The sequence below is a fragment of the Ziziphus jujuba genome, chromosome 10 (genome assembly GCF_031755915.1).
Source record: "Ziziphus jujuba cultivar Dongzao chromosome 10, ASM3175591v1".
NCBI lineage: Eukaryota > Viridiplantae > Streptophyta > Magnoliopsida > Rosales > Rhamnaceae > Ziziphus > Ziziphus jujuba.
Window position 1 is genome coordinate 7,257,904 of NC_083388.1, and position 14,026 is coordinate 7,271,929.

Sequence of the window (14,026 nt, forward strand, 5' to 3'; positions counted from 1 at the left end):
TTCAAAGGTTCAAGGAAGAAGACGCGACGAGGGCGTCGCGAAATTAGGTGGGGGAGAATGTCACGTTCCGCATGAATATGGAGGAATCCTTGAGGCATATCTGGAATATTCAAGACTCTCCATGAGAATTCATGATAATTCAAGAGAAATCTGGAGGGATTTGGAAGATTCTAGAAGCTTCTAGGTAAGAGAATTCTAGAAAATTATAGATGATTCAAGAGAAGTCTAGAAGGTTCTAGACGACTCAAGAGATCTCTGGAAGGTTCGAGAATACTATAGAACAATCTAGGACATATGTACATTTCTAGAACATTCTAGGATCATGTAGTAAGATAGCTTTCTAGAATAGTCCATAGAAATATCTAGGAGAATTATCTAGAATCTTATCTAGGATAATGCCATGTGTACAAAGTCTAGAATGTTGTATCCTCGTACTTCGTGCCAAGCCCTCTATATAAAAGGGGTGAACCCTCATTTGTAAAACGAACATCCAAGAATCCAAGAATCCAAGCATCCAAGGATTCAAGAATCCAAGCTACTCTTGTAAAGCTCTCTTTTAAACAATATACTTTCATTCTCCCAAACTCTCTTTGTGCTCTAGCTTTCTTTGCTTAACTTTCTCTTTTAGTGAGCAAAAGGCTTACTTAGTTGCAACAAAAGGGTCGGAATAGCAACTAAGGCCGCACGGCTTGAAAGGTAAACAAACAAGTCCGTGACACTTAGTATTCGCAGTTCATGACTCGTGCTGATCAAAGTTAGGGCTATATCGGGGATCTCAGTTTCGAACGTCGCGGGAGACAACGTGGCTCACTATCAACCGCTGTCGACCCAAGTTCTGCAATTTCTTATATTACTTTTTTCATTTTCTTTTTTGTTTTAAAAAAAGTTTACCCAAGCCCACAAAACGGCACCGTTTGGTTGACACGAAATGGTTGCAAAATGCTTACGTTGTAAACTCTTATTATTCACTGATTTAATCACAATGACTAGTTTTGTTTTTTTTTTTTTTTTTTTTTTTTTTTTTTGGGGAAAGCACTAATAACTAATTTATTGGATAATTAATCGGAGTGAACTGCCTACATAGAATAATGTAGCAGTGTTATATATATATATATATATATAGATATAGATGCAATCTTTGAACCATTTGGCCAGTGATTAAACAAATTTTTACTGAAGTTAGCAATGAACCGATGTGATGGATCAATCCCAATTAATAACAACCAAATCTTACTTCAGTAAAAGATTTAGAGTATAAACTTTCCATCTAATATCCAAAGGGGAAAAATAATAATAATAAGCAATGGATATTAACTATTATTTTTAAGGCAGAGCTTGTATATGTAATGGCAGAAATACATGCAGATATAGGAATTTTTTTTTTTTTTTGGGGGGGATATATATATATATAAGATTTTGATTAGCTAGTAAGCAACGTAATTTTTATTTTATGTTTGAAAGTTATTGATCTGACAAATAGATTGTTAGTTTTAAATTATTAAATTAATAAAGTCAGCCGCACTTAACGCATCAACGCTTCCTACCAAAACATAATTCAATGTATAGAGAGACATTATTCCTTTTAAGGTTGAATGTCTACGTATTTTTAAAATGTTTTTTGTTTTTTTGTTAGGATAGAAAGATGCGGTTATTGCATTGGCTGTCAGAGTCTCAAGCGAAAAGAGCGATAAAATTAAAAGAGGTGGTCTTATTGGATTGTATGTGACATTCTTTTTTTTTTTTTTTTTTTTTTTTGGGGGGGGGGTAATAGATTGTTTGTGATATTCTTGAAGTTGCTGAATTTGTTGCATTTCATTTTACAATATCAAAAGCGACTGATAAAGGATGAAGACTATAAAATAACGTGAAGTGGATGCTTTGATAGTTGTTAGGGCTTTTAAAAATGGTTTTTCTTTTCTTTTCTTTTTTTTTTTTTTTTTTTTAAATCGTGCTTATTTAGATTGATCTCTTAAACAAGCTAAGAAGGTGGTTCATTTTTTTTAAGCTTTTTGGCCGACAACTGCTAGCTTTTTTGGTTAAATATGCACTCTTCTCTTGTTTCAGTATGGTAAGAATGAGACTGCATGTTTGTCTTCTTCTTTTTTTCTTTTTTTTTGGGGATTTTTTTTCTTTTTATTAAAAATAAGGATGGGACTGAAATGTTGATGGATCTTTATTTTACTGTTATTAATATATAGTATGATTTCAAATTTCAACGAAAATGCATATATTATATATTGGAAAATCAATAAGTTTCATACATATTATTGATCCATTCTCTATCCATTTTAGTTTTTGGGATAGATTATAATTTGACATTGTATCAAAATTTTTCAGTCAAGAGATTTGTATTTGTGTCGATTTACACTATATACATATGCACGTGTTTTTTAAAAAAAAAAAATATTTTCAACTATTTTTTTGCCTTTTTTAACAGCATAAAAAATGTGTAAATTTTTTTTTTATTTTTCTATTTTTTGTTTTACTATTTTTAATTTTTAATATATTAAATTGTTATTTTTATTTCGTATATTAAAAATAACTTTAATTTCCATATTTTTTAATACATAACATCTTATAGACATACCTATCAAATTTATAAACTCTCTATTTCGGTATCTTTCTGCTAAATTTTGTCCGTAGTTTTGAATAAATAATATATCTAGTACATATGATACAAATTTATGTATTTTTACCGTTCTATTTTTAACTACCTTGTTTTGTAATAGTGTATGAGCAAAACATATATATCTAACTATATTAAATAATCCATCATTTGCTATCAATTTACTGCTTTTTTATTTTTTATTTTAGATAAAGTTGTTAATTTACTCTTATTAGTATATATACAGTAAAACATCTTTATAATAATACACTATAATGGAATAATCTCTATTTAGTCGTCAAAATTTATGATTCTAATTTAGGCCAATTATAAATAAAAATAAACTTCATATTATAATAAGTTTTTAAAGTCCCGTATTATAGAACTTTGCTTCCACGTAATAATAATTTTTTGTATATTGCAAAATATATATATGGTAGGTTATATTAACATTACATATGGTAGGTTATATTAACGTTACATAAAATATCTATGTAAAGTTGTAAGGAGCATTAGTTTATTTTTTAGGATTATTAACATTTATAAACTTGCAGATATATAATAACTTGCCAGTATGGACACCTTTTTGTTGAAGCTAATATATTCCTAGCTTTTCAAGACTGTGTTTAAATACTAAATTAAACTATTTGTAGACTTTATCCTAATAAAGAAAATGTATAACTTGATTGATTAAGAATTGCATGGGATACATTAGATAATAGAATGTTTAACTATACCTCTTCTATGTTATAACATTTTCATAATTATTAAATTAGTTTGATTATAACAGTATGAATATAGAGAAATTTTGCTATATTTGAACAAAGTGCAATCTATTATTTAATGCATTTGGGTTTGTAATTTCTAATATAAATGGTTGCAAAATCTAAATAAAATTAAATTATTATTTCGCTATCCTTATACAAATTTTTGTTTTTCCTTTTTAAGTTCTTTAATATATATATATATATATATATATATATATTAATTTTTCAATATATATATGTAGGATTATGGAGCCGAATTTTCTATCTCTTTCTCATTATCTCCAACCCTCTCTCCCTAATCAACAATCAACACATCATTTAAGAATTTTAGAGCAAAGTAAAGTGGAAGGTTTTAAATATCAAAATTTTCCATAAAATTAAAAAAATTTTTTTTTTAAGGGATCGAAAAAAATTTAAATTCCAATTGGAAACAGATAAAATTTCTATAATATCAATCGAAATTTTCAAAATTTATAAGTAAATATTCATCAAAATATCTACATCATACAAAATCCATAATATTCATTGGAATTTCAGAAATTTCTATAAAAATTTTGAAAATATCTATAAATTTTTTTCATAAAAAAATTTTAAAATATTATTGATGTTTAGTAAATTATATTACCAAATTAACTTTAGCGATATTTTTTTTTAAAACATTTTGATTGTTTTTTAAATATTTAACAATATAAATAAAATATAGTAAATTAAATTCAATAACCTTAATAGACTTTATTCATTAATATATATATATATATATATATATATATATATATATTTGGTATACATTTTATATAAGATGGATTCATTACAAATAAATAATTGATATATAAGAATGAAAAATAATAATATAAAATAACAATAGAGAAATACAATATTATATAGAATTTATAACATCCCGTCTCAAAGTACGTCGGAATTTTTACACGTTGATCGAGGTTGACCGTTGATATAGATGGTCAAAATTTTGACTTTTTGTTCTGGATGGAATTTTGCATTGACCGAGGCACCATTTCAAAGTACGTATCATCCCGAGTTCGTAGACTAGTAGTACGTCGAAATTGGAGCTATCGTTTGAAAGTTATGTGCAAGGCAAGTTGCGGTCCAAGCTGTCCAAATATGCCAAATTCGACTTTTTATTTGTGTAGAATTTCAATTTGACTCTTATATTTTTGTATAATACTCGTTGATACGAGTCTATAAACTAACGGCATGCCTAATTTGGACACCGGTTAAAAAGTTATGGACTCGCAAAGTTTTTCAAATATAATATTATTTTATACTATTTTGTTTAAATGGTGTTATTGTGAAAAATGTGGGCCATATGTCAAGCCCTCAGCCTGTCCCATGAGTGCACAGTGGCACCCATGGGATGGCTTCTTATTGGCTCAAACTCGTGTGTGAGCTGTGTAACAAGAGAGAGAGAGCGAGGAGGAGAGAGAGAGAAAGAAACCACCACCCACGGCCATTCTCCGTTCACCGTCCTCCGGCCCTTTCATCCGTACATGAGCCTAACCACCACCTTGCCCTTTCCATTTTCAGCCAACCCACCAAATCTCACAGCCACTCGAACACCGACGCGCCCAGATCAGTGCATTTTTTGACAGCGGTGTTGAAAATTTCCCACCTAGATTTCTCCCCGATCCGGCCTCCGTTTGCCTTACCGCCAGTCCCATCCGTTCGCCCATCCTTCGATCTATATTTCCTCTAAAAATTACGACCATTGGCCACCAGACGCACCGCCGGCAATGACGAGTTCCGATGATCATGACAGCTTGTTGGGAAATCGATTTTTCGGCGAGTTTCTAGTTGCACCCCCCATCTTCTCCCACTAGTTCCGACCCCATAAATCCAGATCTGAGGTTGGTTTCTTCCAACTCGCGGCGGTTTATGAGATCCATGGATCCAAAACCCAACACTTTTCTGATGAGATTCCGGTCACCTTGGGTCAGATATCTGGAAAGTAAGACCAGATCCGTAATCCTCTGTTCACAAGATTCGATTCGGTATATCACTTATAAATTTTGGTTGTCGTTTGTGTTCGCTCCTCGGGTACTCATTTAGGAGTTATCCGATTAAAATAGGTGCACGTCTGGGTAGTAAAGTTGATCCTGCAAAGGTTCTCGATTGATATACGTGCTTGAGGTGAGTGACCCACCTTTAAAACTATTTTGGGGTGATTAGTTATATCTATTTTGTGTTAATTCAATATTTAGAAAATATGTTCATGTGGTGAAATTTATTTATAATTGTGGTAAAATTGTATTCTTAATTTTGGTGATTCCCTCTATATATATATATATATATATATATATATATACATATATATCTATTGATGCTTAATGAAGGTTTAGTTTATTAAGAAGTTCTTGATTTTTATTATTGTGATTTAATTGAATTTATTACGCATGAGCAAAGTGTTTTCATTTAACTATTTGTATTTGGATTTTAATATTATTTTTTGGCATGATTCGATTTTAAATATTTCAAGAAAAATATTGGTTTAAGTTTGGTGCTTTCAAATTATATATCTGTTTATTTATTTATTTATTTATGCCCTTGAAATATTATTTGATTGATTCTATGATTTGGGAATATATATATATATATATATATATATATATTAGATTTATGCTGTAGATATTAAAAAAAAAATATGGGATTGTGAATTTGAAAAATAGTATGATTCCCACGGTAAGTTTGGGAAAAATTATTATATTTTAAAATAATATAGTTATTTATTTTAGACGCACTCATATAATATTTGTGCTCTGTACTGTATATGTGGATGAGTGCGCAAATTATAATATCTCCCGTGAGCTGCCATCGGACCGAGGGCATGCAAGTTCTATATGATGCACATAAGCCTCCCCCCTCTATGGCCGGGATGACAGTTTGAGCAGCGGCGCTGTCGGGATGCCGAAGCGACCGTATGCAAGTTTTTCTCTTTAACCTCCTGCCGGACGGTGCTCGGGACGCTGGATATCGTAGGACATCACTAGTATATAGTGTGGTGCATCAAGTATTATTTTTTAGATATAAATTTCAAATCCTGAAATTTTAAAGTTGTATCTAAATTAAACGTATTTAATTTGTTTTTATCACCTATTTCCAATTAGTATTTTCTAAAATGTATTTATTAATATTTTTTTTACCATTTATTTTACATGATTGATTGTAATTATTTAAATTATATTTTTGACACTGTTTATTTTGATTTATTAAATCAAATTTTACGAATTATATATTGAATTTCACTTTTATGTTATATTTCTTTAATGCAAGTATTTTAAATTATTTTATTATATTTTATTCGTAATTGGATTATTTGATTATTTATTAAATTAATTATTTCTTGATTTTTTGGGCATAAAAGATTGGGTTTTGAGAAAATATTTTAAAAGGGAAACTTTTTCCAACGGAGTGAATGGTGAGGATTTTGAAAGAAAATATTATTTTCAATTAATTATTATTTATTTACTTGTTTATTATTAATTATTCAAGTGTACTATGACTATCGTTATTATTATAATTGTATAGTAGATAGGATCACTCACTGAGATGATTAGCATATCATATTTTTAAATCCGTTCTCCTAGGTACAATAATTGGTAGACTTTCATCCGGAGCAAACTTTACCTTCGTTGCTGTCGTATTTCGAGGAGTTCTCTTTCTTTTCATTTATTTCTATTGTAATATTTCTTTCCATCCTATGTTGTATAACTTTCATACTTAATTATACCTTATGATGCTCTGTATGCTGCATTGGATATATTTTATTAAATACTGTATTAGTTTCCTGTTTAATTTATGGAAGTACTGATTATTGTGGAATTAAATTGTAGTAAGGTAGAGGAATAAGGTGATATATATAAAAGTGTGTTTCCAGTACAGGGAATTTGTGATAACTCCAACCCTTAGGGGAGGTTTTACTAGATTTTCCATTGTAGGGTTCGATAGGGTTTCCCTAGGATCAGGGCTTGTCTAGGGTTCCGGTGAAGAATCTTGGACGGTCTTGACAGAATTGGTATTGATAGCATTTAAATTAATAATATTAAGTAAATAAAGATAAAAAGATGATAGAATATATTATACTAAACATAAATGATAAATATATTTAATACAATAACCTTATGGTTGATATATAATAATTATATAAAAAATTATTAAAGAGATATATATTTTAATAATTACTTTTTACATTTTACATCTCAAAATAAAAAAAGAAAATAGACCAATAATTACTTTTTACATTTTACATCTCAAAATAAAAAACGAGAAATAGACCAACAATTTTCAATGATCTAAGAGATTTATGAGTATTGAGATGATATTTATGAAATATAATATAATTGTAATAGTTGTTTTACTTTAATTAATAAACAATTTTATTAAATATATATTTCTTTTTGTATATTTTTATCAATAATAATATATTTATGATTATTATTGCTTATTATAAATTAAATTGATTAAGAGAAATATAATATCTATGCGATATTTTTACAATTTTTATAATTAATTTGATAATGGATTATTTAAATAAACCAATGTTAAAGTTTCAACAAATTTTTTTTATTTTTTTAATAATTTTCATTATTTTTTGTAAACTTTTATCGATATTTAATATATATATATATTTTTATATTTTTATGAAAATTTTCATATTTTAAACATTTGATATTTTACCGATGCCGAAATTTTGAACATTAATAAAATGTTAACCCCATTAACTTCTTTGTACGCTTTTTGTTCTACATTTGGCCTGATTTGTTATGTGTGCATTTGTGCTTTTTCCGTTCTATGTTGATTTCTACTTGATTAGGTTTTTCATTTGAGAGGACATGGATAAGGAATTAAGTCATCCTCTACCTCTCATTTGATGGTTTCTACACATAGGATTCAAACTTGCCTTATCCCATCAATAATTCTTTGATATTCATATATATTCTAGTTTATTTTTATTTTTTGCAATAAGACATGATTAGTTTTTACTAAAAGAAAGAAAGAAAGGAAAAAAAAAATGATTGAGTCGTATAAAAAATGTTTATGTAATTAATCTAAGCAAATAATTAAGAACAACTTAATTAATGGGGTATTTTGTACGTTAAAGTGCAAAGTAAATAACATGCAATTGTTTGGAAAACAAACATGTAAACCAATTAAACTAAGTAACCCTTTTTTGATATATATCAAACAATTAATTGTCCTAATTTGATAAAAAAAAATATATAATAATAATATTAATGTTGTAAAAAATGAATGAAGCATCTGAAAGCTACTTCTGAATCACAATCTAAACTTAAAGATTCTTATCACAATATAATTAACAACAAACACTTTATTTTCGTTCTAGCAAATCAACCACTAGCATATATGCAGATGTTTTCTTCTTTTGTTTATATATCATTGAAAATCTCTTTTTCAAATATCATTTAATTTAATATCTCTACGTCTTTCCTGTGAGCCATTACTTATATGCAAATATGAACATATCTGGCCTTGTCAATGATTTGTCGCTAGCATCATCTTGGATTCTAGACTGAAACTTACTTCGGACAGGCACTAACCATGAAAAATAAAATAAAATAATTATGGTGTATATCGAGCAAAAAAAGCATATCAATATTCTAGAAACTGCACACAAGTATAAACTTATTGCTGTTGCAATTGCCAATTTGTTCTCTGCAAAAATCTAACATCAACATCATGGTGTTGGACAAATTGTACTGTACGAACTCTGTTTTTTTTATTTTCTAATTTCTAAGCCACAAAAATCTATTTCTGAGGCCAAAATCGGATAATCTTTGTTGTTTTTTAGGCTTTTAAATTGCAAGTCAAGATCAGGTTGATTCATCGTCTTTTATGTGCTTCTGTCGAACCACAAACGGAGTCCTACATCCGCAAGCAGAAAATTGTGGATTGAACATATCACATATAGTTGCTTTCTTTTATGCATGATGCATTCATTATTACTCATAAGGCCCTCATTCGGTAATAAGTTTGCTTTTGCTAAACAAGCTATTATATATTTGGATGAAAAAGAAAAAAGCCCCATTCACTTGTCTTAATTTCGTCTGATCAAAACAAAAAAGTCCAAGTTCGAAGCTCTCTCCACGTCCTAATAAAAAACTATATAGGTCTTTTTACTTTTGGTATTAATTAAACGTGGTTTGAAAAAATTATATTATCAGTTTACTATCATTCATCAAGTAACTGGAGTGTAAAAGGAATGTGTTTATGTATGTTTGCAAGTCTTACAACATAATCGAAATAATTAAGATAGAATCTTTTTATCCCATAATTATATCACCAAAGTAACTTAATTATAACTTTAGTGTTAATATATCTATATATATATATATATATATATGTATATGTATTTGCAAATATTTATTGTTAATTTTTACCAAAAAAGAAAAAAAAACTATATTGTTAAAGTTTCCTTTCGTTCAAAAAATTAAGATAAATAATTAATCGAACCAATTATATACATTTAAATAGTGAGTGGGTCTGTTTTTGTTGTTGTTGTTGTTGGTACCAGTTGAAAGCCAAATCCGTCAAGAAAAACGCTAATTATGCTAAATATGCTATCACTCAAGTACAATGAAAAACGCTAGTACCAGTTGAAAGCCAAATCCGTCAAGAAAAGGGAAGAACCTGTAGTACTCGAAAGGTTTTAAAATTGTTTCCTCTATTTGGAGTAAAATTATCTAAAACTTAAAGGCTATAAAATCCCTCCACTCAAAAAACAAAAAAAATAATAATAATAATAATTAAAAAATCCCAATAATGTGGTCGGTAAATCTCCATATATATATATATATATATATTTGAAATCGAGTTTTATTTTTGGAGTAAAATTATCTAAAACTTAAAGGCTATAAAATCCCTCCACTCAAAAAACAAAAAAATAATAATAATAATAATTAAAAAATCCCAATAATGTGGTCGGTAAATCTCCATATATATATATATATATATTTTTTTTTTTTTTTTGAAATCGAGTTTCATTTTCATATATATTGTCAAATATAAACCATTATCAATGTCATTAAAAAAAAAAACAAAAAAGAATGTCTTGATACTAAAAAATCAAATGCAATGGGTATCTAATTAATTTCCTAGTCTCTCAACCTTTAGCCAACAGACATTAGCCACTTGTCAATTTCTCCTTGGTAAATTAGCCACTCGTCAACTCGCAATTAAATGACCCACACATGCCCAACCTTCTTAATCCCGTGGTCAAGTGGGGTGCCCTGTATCACCATATCACAGGTTCGAGAAGAGGCAGGCACAAAAATCCAGAACCTCACATAATCAATCACATTCAACTGCGTCTTCGAAAAAGATGTGTCGTTTCATCCGGCAAAATTATTACCACATGAATCTGTATAAACTATTCGCCAACAACAATCGAATTCCTATTTATAGTTGCCGAGAGAACAATTTCTCTTGCTATCTTCGAACTTCAAACCCAGTGAGCGAAAGCAAAGCACCAAAAAAATAAAAATAAAAATAAAAACAAAAAATAAAAGAAGAAGAACAGAAGCTAAAAGAACGTTTCGAGGATAATGCTATCCTTGCGCTTCCCTATTCCGGTCGAGAACGTTCTCTCTCCCGCTAACCCCAGACACTCGCTCTCCTACACCTCCAGAAACCAAACACACCTCTTCCATTCGCTTCCTCTTCACGAACCCAAGCAGCTACAACAACGCAGTCGCAGACCTCGGGCGACCTCAGCGGATGTGGGACTCAAAGAACAGGAGCAAGATTTGAACGAAGAAGCTTCTGTTTTCAGAGACTCACCAGAGGAAGAGCCATTGCCGGAGGGTCTGCGGCGAGATTTGATGCCGAGGCACGTGGCGGTGATTATGGATGGCAACGTGAGGTGGGCGAAACGGAGAGGGTTGCCTTCCGGTGCCGGTCACGAGGCCGGCGTACGGTCACTGAGAGAGATAATTGAGCTTTGTGGGAGGTGGGGGGTCCAGGTCCTCACTGTTTTCGCATTTTCTTACGACAATTGGATTCGGCCTAAGGTCAGTGTAAAAATTATTATTATTATTATTATTATTTTATTATTTTATTTAATGTTTATAATTGTGTGTGGGTTTTGATTAATTTGGTGATGGTGTAGGTGGAAGTTGAGTTCTTGATGAGTTTGTTCGAAAGGGTAATAAAGTCTGAATTGGAGACTTTTGCGAGGTTAGCGGTTGACTCCCTTTTGACTTTTCTTTTTTTTAGCTACTCTTTATTATTATTTGTTAAAGCATTGTAAGGATTTTTTATTTTTTTTATAATAAAAAATATTTTTTAAATAACTAATAAAATTTAAAAATATTTTTAAATAAAATTTTTTATTTATATTTTTTATTTTAAATTTTTTTTATAAATATTTATTGAATTATTTGTAGTTTTTAATTTTTAATATAAATTATCTATATTTTAAATATTATAATAGTAGTATAGAAATATATATTATATTTAATTAAATTTATATAATATTGAAATAAAAAATAATTTTAATTTTCTATATTTAAAGAATTAAATTAATTTTTTATATTAAAAATTTAAAATAAAAAATTCATTAAAATTATTTTTTAAATATTATTTTTTTAAAATAAAAAATATGGCACATTTAAAAATTCCATTGATTTTAAATCTGAGTTTGTTACATATATCCTCAACCATTATTACGGGTCAGGTAGAAAAATAGAGATTTATGCTGTCCAGAGAGACAGTTATATCCTTTTGAATGCTTTAATAACTAATTTTAATTTTTTCAGCAAAAAATAATAATAATAAGAAAAAATAAAAAAAATAATTTCAATTTATCTTCAAGTCCTAAAACTTATAGCATAATCACAGATTACTCTCTCCTAGTTTAGTAGCTTTTTATGGGGATTTCTTTGTTGTGCTATAGAATTGTAACTTGTGTGTTGGGATTGCTATATGCTCTTTTTTTTGTTTTCTGGAAAAAAGATTATTATGCAAACTGCACAATTAATTTTCTTTTCTTTTCTTTCTATTGTCTCTCCTCTCATATTTTTTTATGTTATATGCTGTTTTAGTTTTTTATTGTAGTGTTTATTGGTGTACTTCATGGAGGTTCTTCTAAAATGTGTCAGTGTCCAACTCTAATCTCTAAAAGACCCAAACAGTGTTGCCAACTGCCAAGACAGAGCATTATTGCAATAAAAATTTCTTGGCATGGGTGTTTATTTAGATTTTGATGGATGTGTTTCTTTGAAATTGATCGGCAAGGCAATTGCAGTTTAGTGGGTGAAGAATTGTGTCAGAATTATAAGGTGACTGGTGCTGGAAATGATATAGAAATTGCTTCAGTTTTTTCAATGACCAATATATACAGATAAATCATTGTTTTACATTAAGAATGTTCATTTACATAGAAATTCGAAACTGAAAAGTTGATTAAAATTTGACCCTTTTTTTGTTTTTTGGGTTTTACAGCGAAGGTATCCGAATATCGGTAATTGGGGATACATCAAAACTCCCCACGTCTTTGCAGAAACTGATATCTGATGCAGAGGAGAAAACAAAAGAAAACACTCAACTCCAACTCATTATTGCAGCTAGCTACAGTGGGAAGTATGATGTTATGCAAGCTTGCAAAAGTATTGCACATAAAGTAAAAGATGGCCTTATTGAAGTTGAAGATATCGATGAAAATTTAATCGAACAGGAATTGGAAACCAACTGTACCGAGTATCCATACCCTGATCTCCTTATACGAACCAGTGGCGAACTTAGAGTGAGCAATTTCTTGTTGTGGCAGTTGGCCTACACTGAGTTTTTCTTTGCTCCAGCGCTCTGGCCTGATTTTGGGAAAGCTGAGTTTGTAGAAGCCTTGACTTCGTTTCAGCAGAGGCGAAGACGCTTTGGTGGGCGTTCATAGATCGTTATCAGTTTCAAGAGCCTATTGAATAAACCCTTTTAATATTATTTTTATGGAGCTTTACGATTATATAAAGCTCTTAGAATTTATCATATACTTGCTCTAAAGTACAAGAATCAAGAATTATTCATCAAAAAATAAAAAAATAAAAAAATCAAGAATTAGACGCTACTCCTTTAGGCAACTTTGTCAGCATCAAAAAAGTGTTGGATGTATAGGTATATAATGTATATATACACACTAATGTAATTTCCCAAGCATGGGTTTAATTGCCATTGGCATTCTTTACTACTAATAAGATCACTAAAGTGGGCAACATCTCTATATATAATTTATATTGCCAATTGGATATCTAATACCTCTTTATTCATCAATGGTTAATGATGCTAATCCAAAAAAATTGCTGGTCATTGCTTCAAAATACCTCGTGGATATTTTATAAGAATGTTGTATTTTATGTTTTATCAGGTTTAGTGATTGAAAATGCTGATGCCCTGATTTTGCTTTATCAATTGAGCAATGTCTATGTTTGTTTCATATATATGTATGTTGAGTTTTTTTTTTTTTTTTTTTTTATTTGTAAGTAAATTTTAATTGAAAGTATTAAATTTTATTATTTTTATATTAAATTTCTAAAAATAAAAATTTAAATAGTATAAATTTAAATTATCATTTGCATGTAAATATTACATAATCATTTAGTAGTTACAACCAATAATATATATATATATATATATA

The 14,026-nt window shown here is 29.1% G+C and overlaps 1 protein-coding gene across 1 annotated transcript; it reads left to right on the plus strand.

The window, feature by feature from the left end:
• The first annotated feature begins 10,793 nt into the window (after window positions 1-10,793).
• LOC107410823 (dehydrodolichyl diphosphate synthase 2) lies at window positions 10,794-13,563 on the plus strand. Its single transcript, XM_016018301.4, has 3 exons — window positions 10,794-11,411; window positions 11,510-11,577; window positions 12,844-13,563. Exons 1-3 carry the CDS (start codon window positions 10,947-10,949, stop codon window positions 13,286-13,288), a joined length of 978 nt encoding a protein of 325 aa, XP_015873787.1. The 5' UTR covers window positions 10,794-10,946; the 3' UTR covers window positions 13,289-13,563.
• The last annotated feature ends 463 nt before the right edge of the window (window positions 13,564-14,026 follow it).